The following is an 18,387-nucleotide window of genomic DNA, read 5'->3' on the forward strand; positions in this document are numbered from 1 at the left end:
TGTGTTCTAGTTCTCCAAAAGCATGTGACACATATCTTGACTCTACTGGAAAATCTATCACTTTTCCATGACGAACAAGATGGAATTCGTGCTATAACTGTCTACAAAATCTTTTGATGGATCAAGAACATTTAAATGAAGCAATAAGAAAATTGGACTTGCCATCTTTCAAAGACAATGAAATAGACTTACTTACGGAGTAGGTAAACTCCTTAAAACCGATTGCAGAAGTCATAAGAAGCTTGGAAGGAAACAAAGAAACATTCTATCGATGTCTGTTGCCTGAATTAACGAGAATGCGACGAATGTTAAGCATACTAAAAACTGACACTCCAAAATGTTGCAGTTGCCTGACTGATGTGTTGGAAGAAAGTCTAAACAGGCGTTTCCATCGGTTAAATTTGGAACAGACACTGCAGAGGATGCTGTTTTGGCAGCTGTATCACAACCATTTCTCAAGCTGAAATGCGAACCTAAAGCTAAACGCGATTACGTTAAAGAAATATTAGCTGACATAGTTAGAGAAATAAAAACTAAGGTTAATAAAAGAGCAGAACAACAATCAGGAAGTGTCACTGAAAATAAGAGGGAGAAAAATGAGTATTATATGTTTATGGAAGATTCGGATACCGCAGCAACAGGCGACAGGAGAAACACTTCCACTGAATTAGAGACAGTGCTGTTCTTAAAAGATAATGACAGTAATTTGGATTCGCTAAATAAATATCCATCAGTAAAGAAAATTTCCGTAAAGTATAATACTTGTTTACCAAGCTCTGCTCCAGTAGAACGTCTTTTTTCGTTTAGGGGAATGACTGTGAGGCCTCATAGGAGGAAAATTAATGATGAATTGTTTGAGAAACTAATTATTTTGAAATCAGACAATATTATGGCACTGTATTGTAAAAAGTATTTTCATAAAAGTTTTTGGAAAATACGTATTTTGTATTTAAACAACAAATCAAAAATGTATTTAGTATTTTGTATTTCACACACAAAAACTTACAAGTATCTGGATTTTGTATTTAAATCATTTTTAAAAGTATTTTTCACATCTCTGTAAACATAATAGACAGGATTCTCCACTGCATCTTAAGCTCTATTTTCGACCACACAAAATTGCTTTCGACGGTAATTTCACTCACCCATCTCTACAGCAACGGGAATCATCGACTTCAATGCTGGTAACAACCACTTCCTTTCGACACTGTGTGATCTGATAATGTCTAGAGTCACAATAACCCTATATCAGGTTCAACATCCTGTCGTCAACGATGTCATTAAAGACTGAGCACACGCTCGGGGTGGAGAGGGAAACTGAAAGAAATCAGCCACATTCTTCTGAAAGAAGTCATCCCGTTACTTGTCTTCAATAAGTATGGAAAGACACGGAAGACCTAATCTGGCCAGCCGGACGGGGATTTGAGCAGCAAATCATCACAACTCGAAATCACTGTTTGAACTACTGCATCATCTTGCGTTGTCCAACGTAATGAAACCTCGCTCCTTTCCTTGATTTTCTCTCCGGTGATATGGTACTCTCGGAGGAAATTTCCTCTAGACAATTTTATGAGACCCTGCTCTCCAATTTCTTTAGGGGGCAGCGTCTTAACCAAAGTGTCGCCTCGCTGGCGTTGCTGTACTTCAGTCATCGCTCCATGTAACGTGATTGTGTAGTGAAAGTGTCGAGATACGCCAAAAACAACAATAACATAACCCCTTCCCCACTTACAAAATAGAAGAAAACAAAAATATATGAATTTATGTGAAACGTGTTCCACATTAACAGGTCAGTTGGTGTTTATCACCGTCAGCACCAGACACCCACTTATCGTCCAGCTTAAGTCGAATGTCTAAAGATAAAGATAACAGAGGCCTGATTAGAAGACAGAACTCACATTTCATCAAAACTGAACACCAGTGCCAAAGAACGTTTCGCGAAGGACATAAATTTGTTTAAGACACTTTTTTTCCAACAACGCTGCACCTATACTTTTATTAGGGCCCACGTTGCTCACGTCGTACTCATGGTTGTCAGAAACAGTATGAAAAGCTTGTAACGGCGTTGCACATTGTGCTGAGAAATAAATGTTAAGGAAAAACTTCGATGCGTTGTGCCTTCTTCGATTTAATTAGCACTAAAGTTAACCGCCGGCCGAAATGGCCGAGCGTTTCTAGGCGCTACAGTCTGGAACCGCGCGACCGCTACGGTCGCAGGTTCCAACCCTGCCTCGGGCATGGATGTGTGTGATGTCCTTAGGTTAGTTAGGTTTAAGTAGTTCTAAGTTCTAGGGGACTGATGGCCTCAGAAGTTAAGTCCCATAGTGCTCAGAGCCATTTGAACCAGCCACTGAAGTTAACCAATCAGGTTGTCGCACGCGCAAGTTCAAGTATCCTACCAGAGGCGCTGCCGCCACACATATTCTTCGTTTGGTTTCCTCAAACCGAACAAACGTAAAAGGAACGTTTTAACCGGTAACGTGTTTTTGAACAAGTGGTAACAACTATTTTCAGCTCACACGGCCTTTTCAAGCGTAAAACTACAATACAGTCATGCATGTCGCAAACAACAAATTCTCAATTCACAATGTCCCTCTTACTAAATGCCAAAATGTTAAGTCCCAGGTCTCATGGGTACTTGTAATCACAAAGTGAAATTAAAACCATACATAATGACAGGTATCATCAGCTCATAGGAGAAAGTACTGTATAACGTAGTTTTGCCTCAGTTATTTCGTGAACAGATTTTCGGCTTAAAAAGGGCATCAACAGACAATAATTGCCTGATGATAGCCTTTTAGGCAGAAATTTGACTCACGATATAAATTAATATTGGAGCAAAATGACAATTTATGTTCAAATGGTTCAAATGGCTCTCAGCACAATGGGACTTAACTGCCGAGGTCATCAGTGCATTAAAACTAAGAACTACTTAAACCTAACTAACCTAAGGACATCACACACATCCATGCCCGAGGCAGGATTCGAACCTGCGACCGTAGCGGTCGCGCGGTTCCAGACTGTAGCGCCTAGAACTGCTCGGCCACTCCAGCCGGCGACAATTTATGTTTTTCATTTATATATACGTCACTGCTCCATCGAGCAATGACGGGAAAACACGTCAGCATGTCACAGGAAACAGAACATACCAGCGTGCCCTGTACAAAAACGTATGGAACATTACCGACACAAAACTAGAACACAATAGTGTCAACGTCGAAAACAGCCGTAAGCCATCGAAATAGAAGGAAGCCCCGCAGCTATTAGGAAATTACATTATCACCTGGCGTTCACGACGGTTTATAAACTGTCGTTGTACAATAGAAAGGTTGAAAAGACCATAGTGGTTGGTCGCATTCTCGTTGACGGAGCTGGTTTTCATTCGCTTTCCTCGGCTAGTTATATGTGAAGTTGTCTTGAACCCGATGGCTCGTCTTGGACACCACTGCACTTTCCTGTAGCCGCTATTACTGGAAGTGGTGTGCCCTTGCCTTCCTGACTTGCAAGCCAGTTACAGGGAGATGTAGAATTTACCGTGCGATACCAACCGCGGCGCAACTTGATTTCTCCACGAGCAAGAAGTATTGCCAGAAGCAAAACACCAGATCCGATCGGGTACCGAACCTCCGTTGAATTCGCATTCTGAGAATTGAATAAGCGACCACCAAAATATGAAGCCGTTGCGGCCAACTCTACGTCCCGCAGTTATTATAACAATTGCATTTCACCCGCAATTACGCAGTGAGGAAGCCACCAAAGGCGAGCAATCATTTTTCAGCGGCCTTCTTAATTTATTGATTACTTAAACTGCCGCATACCGCGCAGCCCAGAGCGCTAACAGCATTAGCTGCCAATTTATTCCACAGCCGCTGTCCCTGGCACATTCATTTCCTGGCGGGCTCCCTTAATGGCTTCCGCAAAGCGCCTTTGTTGAAGAGAAGTGGGTTATGCGGGCGGAAAAATACACTGAAACTTGTCTGTGTCATGACCTTTTCGTCACAGTTCCTGTACCTGTTTTGTGGAACGGGAACGGCTACGTTCCAATGTAATCGTGGAATACAGATACTGCACACTGTGTTCAAGAGTTTTATCAGTAGTGGCTAATCGCGCGAATGCGACAGTATACTTACGGGCACTGGGTTGCAGGAATTTCTGCTTTCAGCTTCGTGTGTTGCATGGGGGCTTATTTAAAATACAATGAAAATAATTTTAATTTTTTGTTTTAGTAGCTGTCTATCCGATTACCAAGTCTCGTAAACGGTTGGTCCTGACTAGTATTATTACGCAATCTGACTGCATAGAACAACAACAAAGAATGAAATGGAAATTTTCATTAACACAATTAATTAATTAAGTCCCCAGCAACTATAAAACCTACGAAACCAAAGCACAAGTATAACTGTTCTGTGTGTGTGGAAGTATGACTCAACGTACGCATCTGGCACGGTTCTTCTTCAATAACACAAGAAATTTTAAATATCATTTATACTGAATTAATTAAAGAAAATAAAAATACCATAATTACTCAAGAGAACCAGAATTACACTCTAATCCCAGAACACAAGCCAGATGCTTTGTTGACTGAACCTGTAATGAAGAATTATTTACGACATTAAATAATGAAAAATAAATCAAGTTTCGTTACCTTCATATATTGACCAAAATCACTCTAATCATTACAATATATCTCCACACCAACTCGCTATTACCACATCTCAACAAGAACTTTTCAGTATCACATCTCAGCAAGCACTCCCTACTAGCACATCTCAACAAACACTCTCTGCTACGAGTTCTTAACAAGCACTGACTACTACGAGCTCTCCCCAAGCACTGCCCACTACGAGTTCTCAATAATCACTGCCAGTGGAGGCGGTCGAACAATACTCTCTAGCGCGATCTCTGGCGCTGTGGCTCAGTGTAGCCACCTTTCAGTGTCACGAAGAAGAGCTGACGCTCTTGCTCAGTGTTACGTGTAGTGCGGTAGCGTGCAAGAGTGCCGTAATGGGGAGACTCTGCTATCCCCGACTATTCGTCTGACACAGAGGTCAAAGCCTCAACACATGTAGAATACAACTTTCCTCCCATCTTAGGGCAAAGTGAGGCTGTGATGTGAAAGGAAAGACACACTACTACTACTAGAAGTAAAAAATTACGCTAAATCCTGTATGAAAAGTGGACCCAGCTCCACTGCATACCCTAACGGCAGAAAATAATAAGAAAAATAAGTCGCTTACAATGCATAAATATTTGTCTCATCGGTCGCTCGGGAAAAAATCTATGCTCTAGTCTCCGTCTGAGCATTCTATTTGTTCAGTTATCGGCGAGAGCGAGATTACTTTAGAAAGAAAGTATATTTTGCCCGTCTGATGGCGGCAAGTGATGTGCCGATGATACAGCATATTTTGTTCTAAATGACAACAAGAAAAAAGAGAAAAAAGAACGTGTTGGTGGGATACGGAGCTCTATAAGTTTCAGTTTGGCGGAGAATAACAGATAGGAAGTCATTAATGTTAGACAGCAAATCACAGGTAATCAAGACCCTTGAATATAGCGTACTATTTTTAAGCAGTTATTTTACACAACAGACCAGAAGATTGAGAAGCAGGAAACTTATTTTCGGTTTCAGACTTCGACACATTACAGCTCAGAACGAATTTCTTACCTACAGAACCACTATCTACAAAGTATTTATGTTTGTTCAGAGCGGCAAGTATGGTACTATGCAGTTCCACTTGGTGTTTTTGTACAATTAACATACGTTTCTATTACTAAATTACTAGACAAAGATGCTGGAGCGGAACACTAGACTGTCAGTGCAACGGAGGAAAAGTGAATCATACATAGCTAAACGATTCAACTTTCATGGATCAGGGATACATCGTTGACGAACCTCCTTTCGTTCGAGCGATCTTTGGAATGTGTCGCTCTAGAGATGCAGAAATCTGGAATGCGTACCACATCGTTTCGTGAAGAAACCTCTTTGTGTTCTCAAGTGCGTGCCACGAAAAGTAAATAAAACGCACAGACCTGCGATGTTCATTTCCTAAAGCGTGCATCATGCTTCTATGGAAATAATAAAACAAGAGAAAACGGAAGGCGCTGAGTAAAAGGAACGTCGGAGGAAGACGCAGGAGCGGTGAGTAAATGGAATGTTGGGTGGCTGGAGTGGGGACACGGAAAGGGCAGATACAGAGAGAGAGAGAGAGAGAGAGAGAGAGAGAGAGAGAGAGAGAGGGGGGGCAGGGTGATACTGGCCGGGTGGGGGGAGCGGGAGCCGAGTGCTGTGGAGGGGAGGGGCGAAGGGGAGGAGAGGAAAAGGAAGGGGACGAGAGTGCTTTGCAACACACGTGGCGAGGCTGGCTTGGAGGGGGTGGGGGAGGGTGCTCCCGCCTGCGTGCTCCGAGCTTTTCAGGAGCATTTCACAAACACACACACTACAAGAACGCCTAGTTAAAAAAAATTCAAATGCCTTTCACATCCTGTACCGAGCTTTATTTTTATTTGTCTGTTTTTACACACGTGTCCATCTTTACGTTTACTGTACCGGACCTACAATTTTATGCAACCCCCCCCCCCAAAAAAAATGTTGTACAATGAAGTGAATCTGTTTTAACATTAATTTAAACTTGATAATGGTAGGTGAGCTCCGTGCCTCTGTGCTGTTATTTTACACAGACCAGCTGCGACGTTTAAAATGTATTCGACAACAATGTTGCACTGATGAAGATACAGAAGTATTACGCCAACTGTAAATGAAAACCCATGCGTCTTGGCATAAATAAAGCTATATAAAGAGGGTCCGGTTGCTCCATTACTTACCACGGTGTTCTCCTTCACTACCTACTATTGCGGCAGATGTCACAAAACACTTTGTTTATTCAGTAACATCACTAAAATACTGACACGTGGCTACTGAATATTACAGGACGTTAACTGAAAAAAGAGTACACAAAATTTTACAGTGATAACAATACTAATAAAAACAACGATAACAATCTCACTTCGCAGTATCTTCATTTAAGATTATTTGCTACAGCCAGCGAATTGGGAATATCTTGAGACGAAGTGACAAGGTACGAAACTACAATGAAAATTCCTAAATGACCCCTTAAAATACTGTGGACAGAGTGAGAAAAGCCTGAAGGAGCAAATGTGATCAGTTTAAATAAATGAATAAAACTTCTTGCTACATGCTATTACAAAAGGAATATTGGTAATAAAATGGCCGTCAATAGATAATGGCACCTACACTCTGAAATTCCATAAAAAGACTATCGAAATATCCCGTGCTCTTGACAGGATGCGGTAGTAAAGTCATTCTCTCCCCTCCCCTCAACATGAAAAAACAGGGCAAAAATTTTTCAACAGAACTTACAAAAATTACACAAGAAAAGATTGATATGTCGAATACAGACATCAAAAACAAGCAGAAATTCCGAACTACAATTTAAACACCTTCAGGATTTACTAGAAAATGGAAAAAGCAGCCGGCCGGTGTGGCCGTGCGGTTATAGGCGCTTCAGTCTGGAACCGAGTGACCGCTACGGTCGCAGGTTCGAATCCTGCCTCGGGCATGGATGTGTGTGATGTCCTTAGGTTAGGTAGGTTTAAGTAGTTCTAAGTTCTAGGGGACTGATGACCACAGACGTTAAGTCCCATAGTGCTCAGAGCCATTTGAACCATTTTTTGGAAAAAGCAAACGTGGAAGAGTTCTAAGATACTTGGAAGAAAACGACGAAGGATAACATTGCTAACTGCTTTACTTGGTCTACTGTTCACACACTCCCGCCAAACAACAATGTAACACAAAGCATAAACTTTCAAAGTTTGTTACTGTACCATGAGGACATAGGATACAATATAAAAGGGGCAAACACAAGCTAAGAAAATTGAAACCCAGGTAGATCCACAATAAATCGCCGGCTCAAACACTCCGCTAAACTCAAGCTGCAAGCCGATGACTCAGTGGCAGTTGCCATCAATGCACTTTAGTTGTTTGTCAGGTAACACAGCAAGGATCACAAGTGAACTGCACGATGTGCCGGGCCGAGTACATTCAAGCTGCTGCCGTTTTGTCAGAGGAATATCATCACTGGGCTAACGGCACAGGCATTCTTCCCCTACAACAGGTTAATGTTCAGTTACTGGCTGGTGCTCGCGTTGGCTGGTCTTAGCGAAGTTGGCCACGCAGTCGTGTCCCTCCTGCGCACACCGATGAGCAAAAACATTATGACCACTTGTTTAATAGCGTGTTCGTCCATCTTTGAAACGAAATACATCACTGATTCTGCGTATCACGGATCCGACAGTTTCTTGATAGGTTTGTGGAGGCACGTGGCATTAAATGTCTTCATACAGTCATATAATTCGCGTTGATGGCGCCCGGTAGCGACGAAGATGGGCTCCATGGATTTACAACCCATTGTAGCACGGTTCTGGCTCCGAGACAAGGACAACTGCACTACTGAAAGATGACATCGTCGTCAGGAAGGCATCAAGTATGAAAGATGCAGGTGGTTCGCAACTATCAGCGTGTCTTCGATTACTTCCACAGGTCCCATGCAAGCGCAGGTGAATGTGTCCCGTAGCGTAATACTGCCTCCAACAGCCTGAGTCCGCGGGGCGCTGAAAGTTTCGAGTCGCCGTTCACCTTGATGACGGCGTTTGTGGAAACGACTATCGACCTAGTGTAGCAAAAATGTGATTCGTCCGAAGAGCCGACACGTTTCCATTCATCTCCAGTCGAATCCCAAAGGTCCCGTGCCCCATCCAATCGTAACTGATGATGTCCTAGGGTCAACATATGAACACGTCTCCTGCGGTGCTCCATGTTGAACAGAGTACGGTGAACGGTGTGCTCCGAAACACTTGTGCGTGGACAAACATTGTACTCTCTTGGCAGACATTCCATAGAGCACCGTCTATCCCACTTTACAGAGCTGATAAGCCTCGGAACACCGCGTTCTGTGAAGAGTCGTGGACCTCCAACCATTTGGTGCGTAATGGTAGTTTCACTGCCCTACGTCTTTCCGTAGATGTTCACGACAGTAGCACGTGCACATTCGACCAGCTTCGCCGTTTTTTGAGATACTCGTTCAAAGGCTTTGCGAAATAATAATCGTCCTTGGACAAATTCGCTTAGCTCAGTGGATTTCCCCATTTACAGCCCATTCCTTCGCTATTGTGAGCCCTATCCGGCTCTGCTGCGCTTATATTGTTTTCATAGAGCATCACGTGCTCGCAACGACACCAGGTGGCATCCAACCTCGCGGTGTGCATTAGTCATAATGTTTTGGCTTATCATTCTACATTTACAGCACCGTAGGACGTGACTGCGGCTCTCTGTTACAAACACCGCAGTAGCGTCGGAGACTTTTTACTTCTGCTTCCAATGTGGCGCCTCGGCTGGCCTTCACTCGCCGTCGTAGCCGACATTCACCTTCGACATCCAATGCTACAGGTAGCTACGCAGCTTCTAAGCCGTTATTCACTTTGTATCTGCCACCAGTACACTTTCGAAGCACTTTCGTTGCATAGGCACGCAAAAAATCGAGAAGCTGTAACCTACCCAATCATCTATCCTCCTTCAATCCCGTGTCAATATCACCGACCCTTTCGTAACACGGTCAAATCGTATTCTCACTCATGGCATGCTGAGGCAATCTGTCAGTACCGCTGTGTACGTACTTGGCCAGTGCGCGTCGCACTACAGACACCGCTTCTAGGGGCTGGTCGTAGCGACACAGTTCGGTTGTGACTGGACCACTTCGATGTACTAATGTTTATTCGGAAATTATCTTTGTGTGCTGGCTAGCAAGCACACCACTCTGCATTACTTTGCGGGCTACTTACATCACCTCTTTTTGGTAGGTCGCTAAAATCAACAGATCACTTGTTAAAAATTAAATTTCCTGAGGGGCCAATGTTTACGCTCCTTACACCGAGCGAGCCGTCATTTGGCATTTACCGGCGTGATGTGTGCTCCTCTTCAACTGTCGGCGGTCTCTGTCAGTCAACAGACGAGGTCGGCTGCACGCTTTTGTGCTGTACGTGTCCCTTCACGTTTCCACTTCACTATCACATCGGAAACAGTGGAGCTAGGGATGTTTAGGAGTGTGGAAATCTCGCACAGACGTATGACAGAAGTGACACCCAATCACCTGACCACGTTCGAAGTTCACCGTCAGTACACTATCATGAAATCATGAGGATACAAGCACAATATAAACATGACGTCATGGCTAAAAATATTTAAAAATATTCACATTTAAATTTACACAACATATAAAATGCCTTAATACACAGTATTGTGTCACATAATTACATTCTTGGCATCTGGATTCAACTTACGCTGCTATGTTCTTTCAAAAAACTGACTATCAATTCATGGTACTAGGTGGCGCCGATGTATAGTTGTAGTGGCGTTAAAAATATACATGAGAGATAGAATGAAAACTAAAATCACCAGTCAGAAGTATATAAACAGAAGCTCAATAATAAATCACGTGGCTTATTTCAGAGTGTGGGAATGGGATGAACGGGGGACAGACACAAACCAATCATAAACCATACATATGAAGGTCAATAACGCAGAGCATTGCCGAATCTACTATTGTAAAAGAAAGAATCAACCAAGATTCCTTCGAAAATACACATAAACCAGAAATCGTGAACTAGATGAACATACGTCTCTCCGTACCTGATGCCTGCCTCACCTCCACATTCCCCCTACTCCTCTTTATGTCGCTACCTCCAGTATTGCATTTCCCCATCCATTGTCCATAGCTCCATTGCTATTCTTGTTGAACGTTAATAGTGTACCGATTTATTCGAATCAGGAGGCACAATTAATACTTTTTGCTGTTGACAGAACAGCTATTGCCGAGGAGAGCAAAAAGCATCACCAGAGAAAAGAAGGAATGATTTTTCTGTGCAAATTATCAAATGGCTTCTATCGAATTCGGAAAAAAATAAAAGTATCCTAGTGGTATGTGGCGCTGCGATTTTGCTCCTATTTGATTCAAGATCTACATATATTATGTCGTTGACGTCCTCTTCGATGGCCCTTTGCAATGCCACGGAAACAGATGTATTGCTGCATTAAAGAAAAGTCTCTGTCATAATTAGGCAGCTATAAATGTTAAAAATTAATTGCACTGATCAGAAAATTATCCACATTGTCCGCTACAACTCAGCGGAAACAGAACCTCTGTTTACAGGGTGTTAAAAGAAAGACAAAAACAAGAAAAAAATAACGAGTAAACACGGACTCTAAAATGCTTACCTAAAGAGCTACGAGCAATTGTTCATCTTTGCTACTGCGAAACACTTCTACTGAGCACGTGGTCACTGCTCTTAACGTACGCGTTTCAAAACCCATGTGTACTGAGCATTTTTCTTGTTTTGGTCCATTCTATCGCCTCGCAAAGTTCGATATACTTTTTTTTAACAGTCTGTATTTACTCTTCACGAATATATTTGGGACGAGAGGCCTTGGCTGCCTTACCCTACGGAACAGACATTCCGAGATAGACAGGGGGGGGGGGGGGAGAGGGAGAGGGAGAGGGAGAGGGAGAGGGAGAGGGAGAGGGAGAGGGAGAGGGAGAGAGAGAGAGAGAGAGGATGGACTACCCGAAATTTGGGAACGGAAGTTGAGGGAACCGGGTGGAGCCCGCAGGACTCGGAACACTGGTAAGAGTGGCTACTGCGATGCGAGAGACCTGTAACAAATTCACTGATGATTATTTATTTTAATGATTTTAATGAAGAAGAAGAACAAGACAATAATGACGACGGTGACGACAATAGGAGACTGATTATCTGCTGTATCCTCTTGAGAATTGAAGTCTGGTGTAGAAAGGACTTGAATACATAGCAATATATCCGCGCGCGCGCGCGCGGGCGCGCGCACACACGCACACACACACACACACACACACACACACACTTCATTGTGCGGTCCACTAATTACTTTATAATAGCAAACGGCACGGCAGACCACAGAAAGAATAGAAACTATATTGAACGCTGTAGTGTTCCAGAAACTGCTTTCGTCAGCCCATCATTACCACCGTGTATTTCGCGCACTTGTCTTCTGGTCTTGGTGTTTGGGCAGGCAGCCAGGCTCGTCTATTGTGGCTGTGTGGTTATACTGTAACCGGGCAGGGTGAGTGAAGAGACCGTAATCGACAGCTGCCTCCCCCAACTGAAATGTACAACACGATATGTGGGACACGATATGGTTGCGCCATCAACGAAATACATGTGACTCTTGAAATTTTCCCGGCGTATCGAATATTCCATAAGATTTCGGGATTGCAGCCGGATCTCATCGACTTCTTTCCACGATATTTCGGCTGCCAACCTTGCAGCCATCTTCAGGCGAGTGTTTGACACTGGAGATTGCTAGTGCAAGTCGCTCTATTTATACTTAAAAGTGCCGCAGGCGCGCATGCGCAAGTTACCGTAGCATGCGCGCCACCTGTCGATTCCAAGGCCCTCTACAATATTACTGCATCTATGGAGCGCCAACAAATGCATAAAAAAAGTAAAACATGCACACAGATGTGTCCAAAACAATAAAAGGAAAATTTCAATATTAAATTTAAAATTACTTGTCGCTCGACATGTCAGAAGCCATAAAAAGTTTTCTTTTGGTTGAAATTAAAGAAATCAACGGGTCCCAGGCCTTATTCAATAAAAAGCCGCCATCACGATTAATGAGATTTTCCGCTAAACGTATTTCGACGGATTCCTTCACAACTGAATCCCAGAAGGATCTCGATGGGGCCAAGATTTTCGTGGCCGAATAATCCATAGCATGTCCTGTGGATATACAATGTTCGGCTATGGCCGACTTACTGGGCTGTAAAAGGCGAGTGTGGCGCTTATGTTCAACGCAGCGGTCGTGTACTGTGCGTGTGGTTTGACCAATGTAGGCTTTCCCACACTCGCAAGGTATTTTATAAATTCCAGCCTTCCGTAATCCCAGATCATCCTTGGCTGAGCCCAGAAGAGCACGAGTCTTTGTAGGTGGCCGGAAGATTGCTTTCACACGATGTTTCTTTAAAATTCTGCCTACTTTCGATGAAATGTTCCCGACATATGGAAGAAATGCTCTGGACTTAAACACCTCCTTATCTTCTTGATCTTGTGGGTGGTCACGATTTTTCCTCCTCAAAGCAGTACTGACCTGATGTGCAGAATATCCATTATGTTGAAATACCGATTTCAAGTGCTCTAATTCGTCTGCAAGGCTGTCTTTATCAGACACGACATGTGCCCTATGCACCAAAGTTCGAAGAACACCCATAGTTTGTGACGGGTGATGACAGCTTGACGCCTGTAGGTACAGATCCGTATGCGTGGGTTTCCGATAGACAGAATGCCCCAATGACCCATCCACCCTGCGTTTAACCATGACGTCCAGAAATGGTAGGCAACCATCCTTTTCAACTTCCATCGTAAACTGAATGTTTGTGTGGAAGGAATTCAGATGTTGTAAAAACCGTGAAAGCTCTTCTTCACCGTGAGGCCACACTACAAAGGTATCGTCCACGTACCGCCAGAAGACTGTTGGTTTCAACATCGCCGAATCGAGAGCCTTCTCCTCAAAGTCCTCCATATAAAAGTTGGCTACCAGAGGGGACAGAGGACTGCCCATGGCAACACCGTCAAGTTGCTCAAAATATTCATTATTAAATAGAAAGTAAGTAGAGGACAGGGCATGGTGAAACAGCGCCGTTATATCGGCCGTAAACTTATTGCCGATAAGTGACAATGAATCCAAAAGAGGGACCCTCGTGAAGAGTGAAACGACATCGAAACTTACTAACAAGTCCGAATCCTTCAGCTGTAGTGTTCTCAGTCTATTGATAAAGTCCGCAGAGTTACGAATATGGTGCGTACATTTGCCAACGAAAGGTCTCAGTAGCGATGCCAAATGACTAGATAAATCATATGTTGGAGCACCGATATTGCTCACTATGGGGCGTAAGGGCACATTATCCTTATGGATCTTTGGAAGACCATATAACCTAGGTGGAATAGAACTGTGAGGTCTCAATCTTTTCACAACTTCTTGCGGCAGAGAAGAGGAGTTTAGCAACTCTGACGTTTTCCTTTCTACTTTCCGAGTAGGGTCTTTATCAAGCTTCCTGTACGTTGTCTCACTCAGCAAACTATATATCTTCTGATCATACATATCACGTGGCAACAGCACCGTAGCATTCCCCTTATCCGCCGGAAGGACCACCGTCTGAGCATCTTCCCGTAACTTGCGCAGCGCAGCCCTTTCCATTGAAGAAATATTGCTCTTCTGAGGACGAGTTCTCGTAAGGGCGCGACATGTTTCCCGCCTGATTTCTTCTGCTGCTTCACTGGATAGAGGCCTGACAGCTTCTTCAACAGCACTAATAAAATCTGTTAAAGGTAAGGTCCTAGGTGTCGGTGCGAAGTTCAGACCTTTCCCAAGTACCGACAGTGTCACGTTGTCTAAATCCTTATCCGTGAAATTTACCACAGAGCGTCGAAAAACATCTTCTTGTCGTGACGTTGCTGAGAGTCGGTCGAACTTCGATGATTGCCTTAAAGAATACTCCTGACGAACCCAGTCTGATTTGGCCCATGTTACACCATCGACCCATTCCCAGGAGAGGGAAGGAAGATTAGATGCAATCTCCATATGCAAATAAAACAGCTCTTTCGAAACCATGTCCAGTTCCCGGCGAGTAAAGCGTATCCTCTCCTTCACAAGGGCTAAACTTGCTTTACGAGTGATGAACTTCGCAGCGGCGGTCTTGAGAAAATGTGTCACTCTGGCGAACTTTGGAATAAGGCCATTATCCCGGCATTTCAGTAAGAAACATAAAGCACTTAACAATCTCACACGTTTGTTTCGTAACTTATCCAACTTCTGGATGTTAGATGCCATCTCCTCCCCGAAGAGGTATTTGATGTGACTCTTGAAATTTTCCTTTTATTGTTTTGGACACATCTGTGTGCATGTTTTACTTTTTTTATGCATTTGTTGGCGCTCCATAGATGCAGTAATATTGTAGAGGGCCTTGGAATCGACAGGTGGCGCGCATGCTACGGTAACTTGCGCATGCGCGCCTGCGGCACTTTTAAGTATAAATAGAGCGACTTGCACTAGCAATCTCCAGTGTCAAACACTCGCCTGAAGATGGCTGCAAGGTTGGCAGCCGAAATATCGTGGAAAGAAGTCGATGAGATCCGGCTGCAATCCCGAAATCTTATGGAATATTCGATACGCCGGGAAAATTTCAAGAGTCACATCAAATACCTCTTCGGGGAGGAGATGGCATCTAACATCCAGAAGTTGGATAAGTTACGAAACAAACGTGTGAGATTGTTAAGTGCTTTATGTTTCTTACTGAAATGCCGGGATAATGGCCTTATTCCAAAGTTCGCCAGAGTGACACATTTTCTCAAGACCGCCGCTGCGAAGTTCATCACTCGTAAAGCAAGTTTAGCCCTTGTGAAGGAGAGGATACGCTTTACTCGCCGGGAACTGGACATGGTTTCGAAAGAGCTGTTTTATTTGCATATGGAGATTGCATCTAATCTTCCTTCCCTCTCCTGGGAATGGGTCGATGGTGTAACATGGGCCAAATCAGACTGGGTCCGTCAGGAGTATTCTTTAAGGCAATCATCGAAGTTCGACCGACTCTCAGCAACGTCACGACAAGAAGATGTTTTTCGACGCTCTGTGGTAAATTTCACGGATAAGGATTTAGACAACGTGACACTGTCGGTACTTGGGAAAGGTCTGAACTTCGCACCGACACCTAGGACCTTACCTTTAACAGATTTTATTAGTGCTGTTGAAGAAGCTGTCAGGCCTCTATCCAGTGAAGCAGCAGAAGAAATCAGGCGGGAAACATGTCGCGCCCTTACGAGAACTCGTCCTCAGAAGAGCAATATTTCTTCAATGGAAAGGGCTGCGCTGCGCAAGTTACGGGAAGATGCTCAGACGGTGGTCCTTCCGGCGGATAAGGGGAATGCTACGGTGCTGTTGCCACGTGATATGTATGATCAGAAGATATATAGTTTGCTGAGTGAGACAACGTACAGGAAGCTTGATAAAGACCCTACTCGGAAAGTAGAAAGGAAAACGTCAGAGTTGCTAAACTCCTCTTCTCTGCCGCAAGAAGTTGTGAAAAGATTGAGACCTCACAGTTCTATTCCACCTAGGTTATATGGTCTTCCAAAGATCCATAAGGATAATGTGCCCTTACGCCCCATAGTGAGCAATATCGGTGCTCCAACATATGATTTATCTAGTCATTTGGCATCGCTACTGAGACCTTTCGTTGGCAAATGTACGCACCATATTCGTAACTCTGCGGACTTTATCAATAGACTGAGAACACTACAGCTGAAGGATTCGGACTTGTTAGTAAGTTTCGATGTCGTTTCACTCTTCACGAGGGTCCCTCTTTTGGATTCATTGTCACTTATCGGCAATAAGTTTACGGCCGATATAACGGCGCTGTTTCACCATGCCCTGTCCTCTACTTACTTTCTATTTAATAATGAATATTTTGAGCAACTTGACGGTGTTGCCATGGGCAGTCCTCTGTCCCCTCTGGTAGCCAACTTTTATATGGAGGACTTTGAGGAGAAGGCTCTCGATTCGGCGATGTTGAAACCAACAGTCTTCTGGCGGTACGTGGACGATACCTTTGTAGTGTGGCCTCACGGTGAAGAAGAGCTTTCACGGTTTTTACAACATCTGAATTCCTTCCACACAAACATTCAGTTTACGATGGAAGTTGAAAAGGATGGTTGCCTACCATTTCTGGACGTCATGGTTAAACGCAGGGTGGATGGGTCATTGGGGCATTCTGTCTATCGGAAACCCACGCATACGGATCTGTACCTACAGGCGTCAAGCTGTCATCACCCGTCACAAACTATGGGTGTTCTTCGAACTTTGGTGCATAGGGCACATGTCGTGTCTGATAAAGACAGCCTTGCAGACGAATTAGAGCACTTGAAATCGGTATTTCAACATAATGGATATTCTGCACATCAGGTCAGTACTGCTTTGAGGAGGAAAAATCGTGACCACCCACAAGATCAAGAAGATAAGGAGGTGTTTAAGTCCAGAGCATTTCTTCCATATGTCGGGAACATTTCATCGAAAGTAGGCAGAATTTTAAAGAAACATCGTGTGAAAGCAATCTTCCAGCCACCTACAAAGACTCGTGCTCTTCTGGGCTCAGCCAAGGATGATCTGGGATTACGGAAGGCTGGAATTTATAAAATACCTTGCGAGTGTGGGAAAGCCTACATTGGTCAAACCACACGCACAGTACACGACCGCTGCGTTGAACATAAGCGCCACACTCGCCTTTTACAGCCCAGTAAGTCGGCCATAGCCGAACATTGTATATCCACAGGACATGCTATGGATTATTCGGCCACGAAAATCTTGGCCCCATCGAGATCCTTCTGGGATTCAGTTGTGAAGGAATCCGTCGAAATACGTTTAGCGGAAAATCTCATTAATCGTGATGGCGGCTTTTTATTGAATAAGGCCTGGGACCCGTTGATTTCTTTAATTTCAACCAAAAGAAAACTTTTTATGGCTTCTGACATGTCGAGCGACAAGTAATTTTAAATTTAATATTGAAATTTTCCTTTTATTGTTTTGGACACATCTGTGTGCATGTTTTACTTTTTTTATGCATTTGTTGGCGCTCCATAGATGCAGTAATATTGTAGAGGGCCTTGGAATCGACAGGTGGCGCGCATGCTACGGTAACTTGCGCATGCGCGCCTGCGGCACTTTTAAGTATAAATAGAGCGACTTGCACTAGCAATCTCCAGTGTCAAACACTCGCCTGAAGATGGCTGCAAGGTTGGCAGCCGAAATATCGTGGAAAGAAGTCGATGAGATCCGGCTGCAATCCCGAAATCTTATGGAATAACGAAATACATACTAGACAACAACAAAAAAGCACCTCTCGGAATGTTCCACCAACCTGTTCATGAGACTGAATGCATCACGTAAATCACAATTTTTTTACAATCACCTATTTGTTACATACTGAATTAATGGCGTAAATAACGGAAGTTTCACGTCATATTTACAGAAAACAATGGGGGAAAGCTGTTGTCAAGGAACTGAACAAATGCGCAAGGTAACACTTTGTGACAAGGTAACAATCAGTACTGGAATTCCACAAGGTTAAATCTTTGGATCATCTTTGGACCAACGTCATTTTTCATTTATGCAACTGACCTTCCGCAGCACATCGCGCAAATTTTTTCTTCTTGCTAATCAGTACTATAAACAAAGTCAACAAAAATAAAGGAAGAGAAGAAACTGTAGATAGTGTCTTTAAAATAATCACA

General features: G+C 43.6%; 1 protein-coding gene across 1 annotated transcript in view; it reads right to left on the reverse strand.

The window, feature by feature from the left end:
- Positions 1–1,652, reverse strand: part of LOC126195551 (AT-rich interactive domain-containing protein 5B-like) — a 62,395-nt gene extending 60,743 nt beyond the window's left edge. Inside the window, exon 1 of the mRNA XM_049934174.1 lies at positions 1,467–1,652. Within this exon, the coding sequence (XP_049790131.1) occupies positions 1,467–1,652 (186 nt within the window). The remainder of the gene's footprint in view (positions 1–1,466) is intronic.
- Between the last annotated feature and the right edge of the window lie 16,735 nt (positions 1,653–18,387).

This window comes from Schistocerca nitens, chromosome 7 (genome assembly GCF_023898315.1).
Source record: "Schistocerca nitens isolate TAMUIC-IGC-003100 chromosome 7, iqSchNite1.1, whole genome shotgun sequence".
Lineage (NCBI taxonomy): Eukaryota > Metazoa > Arthropoda > Insecta > Orthoptera > Acrididae > Schistocerca > Schistocerca nitens.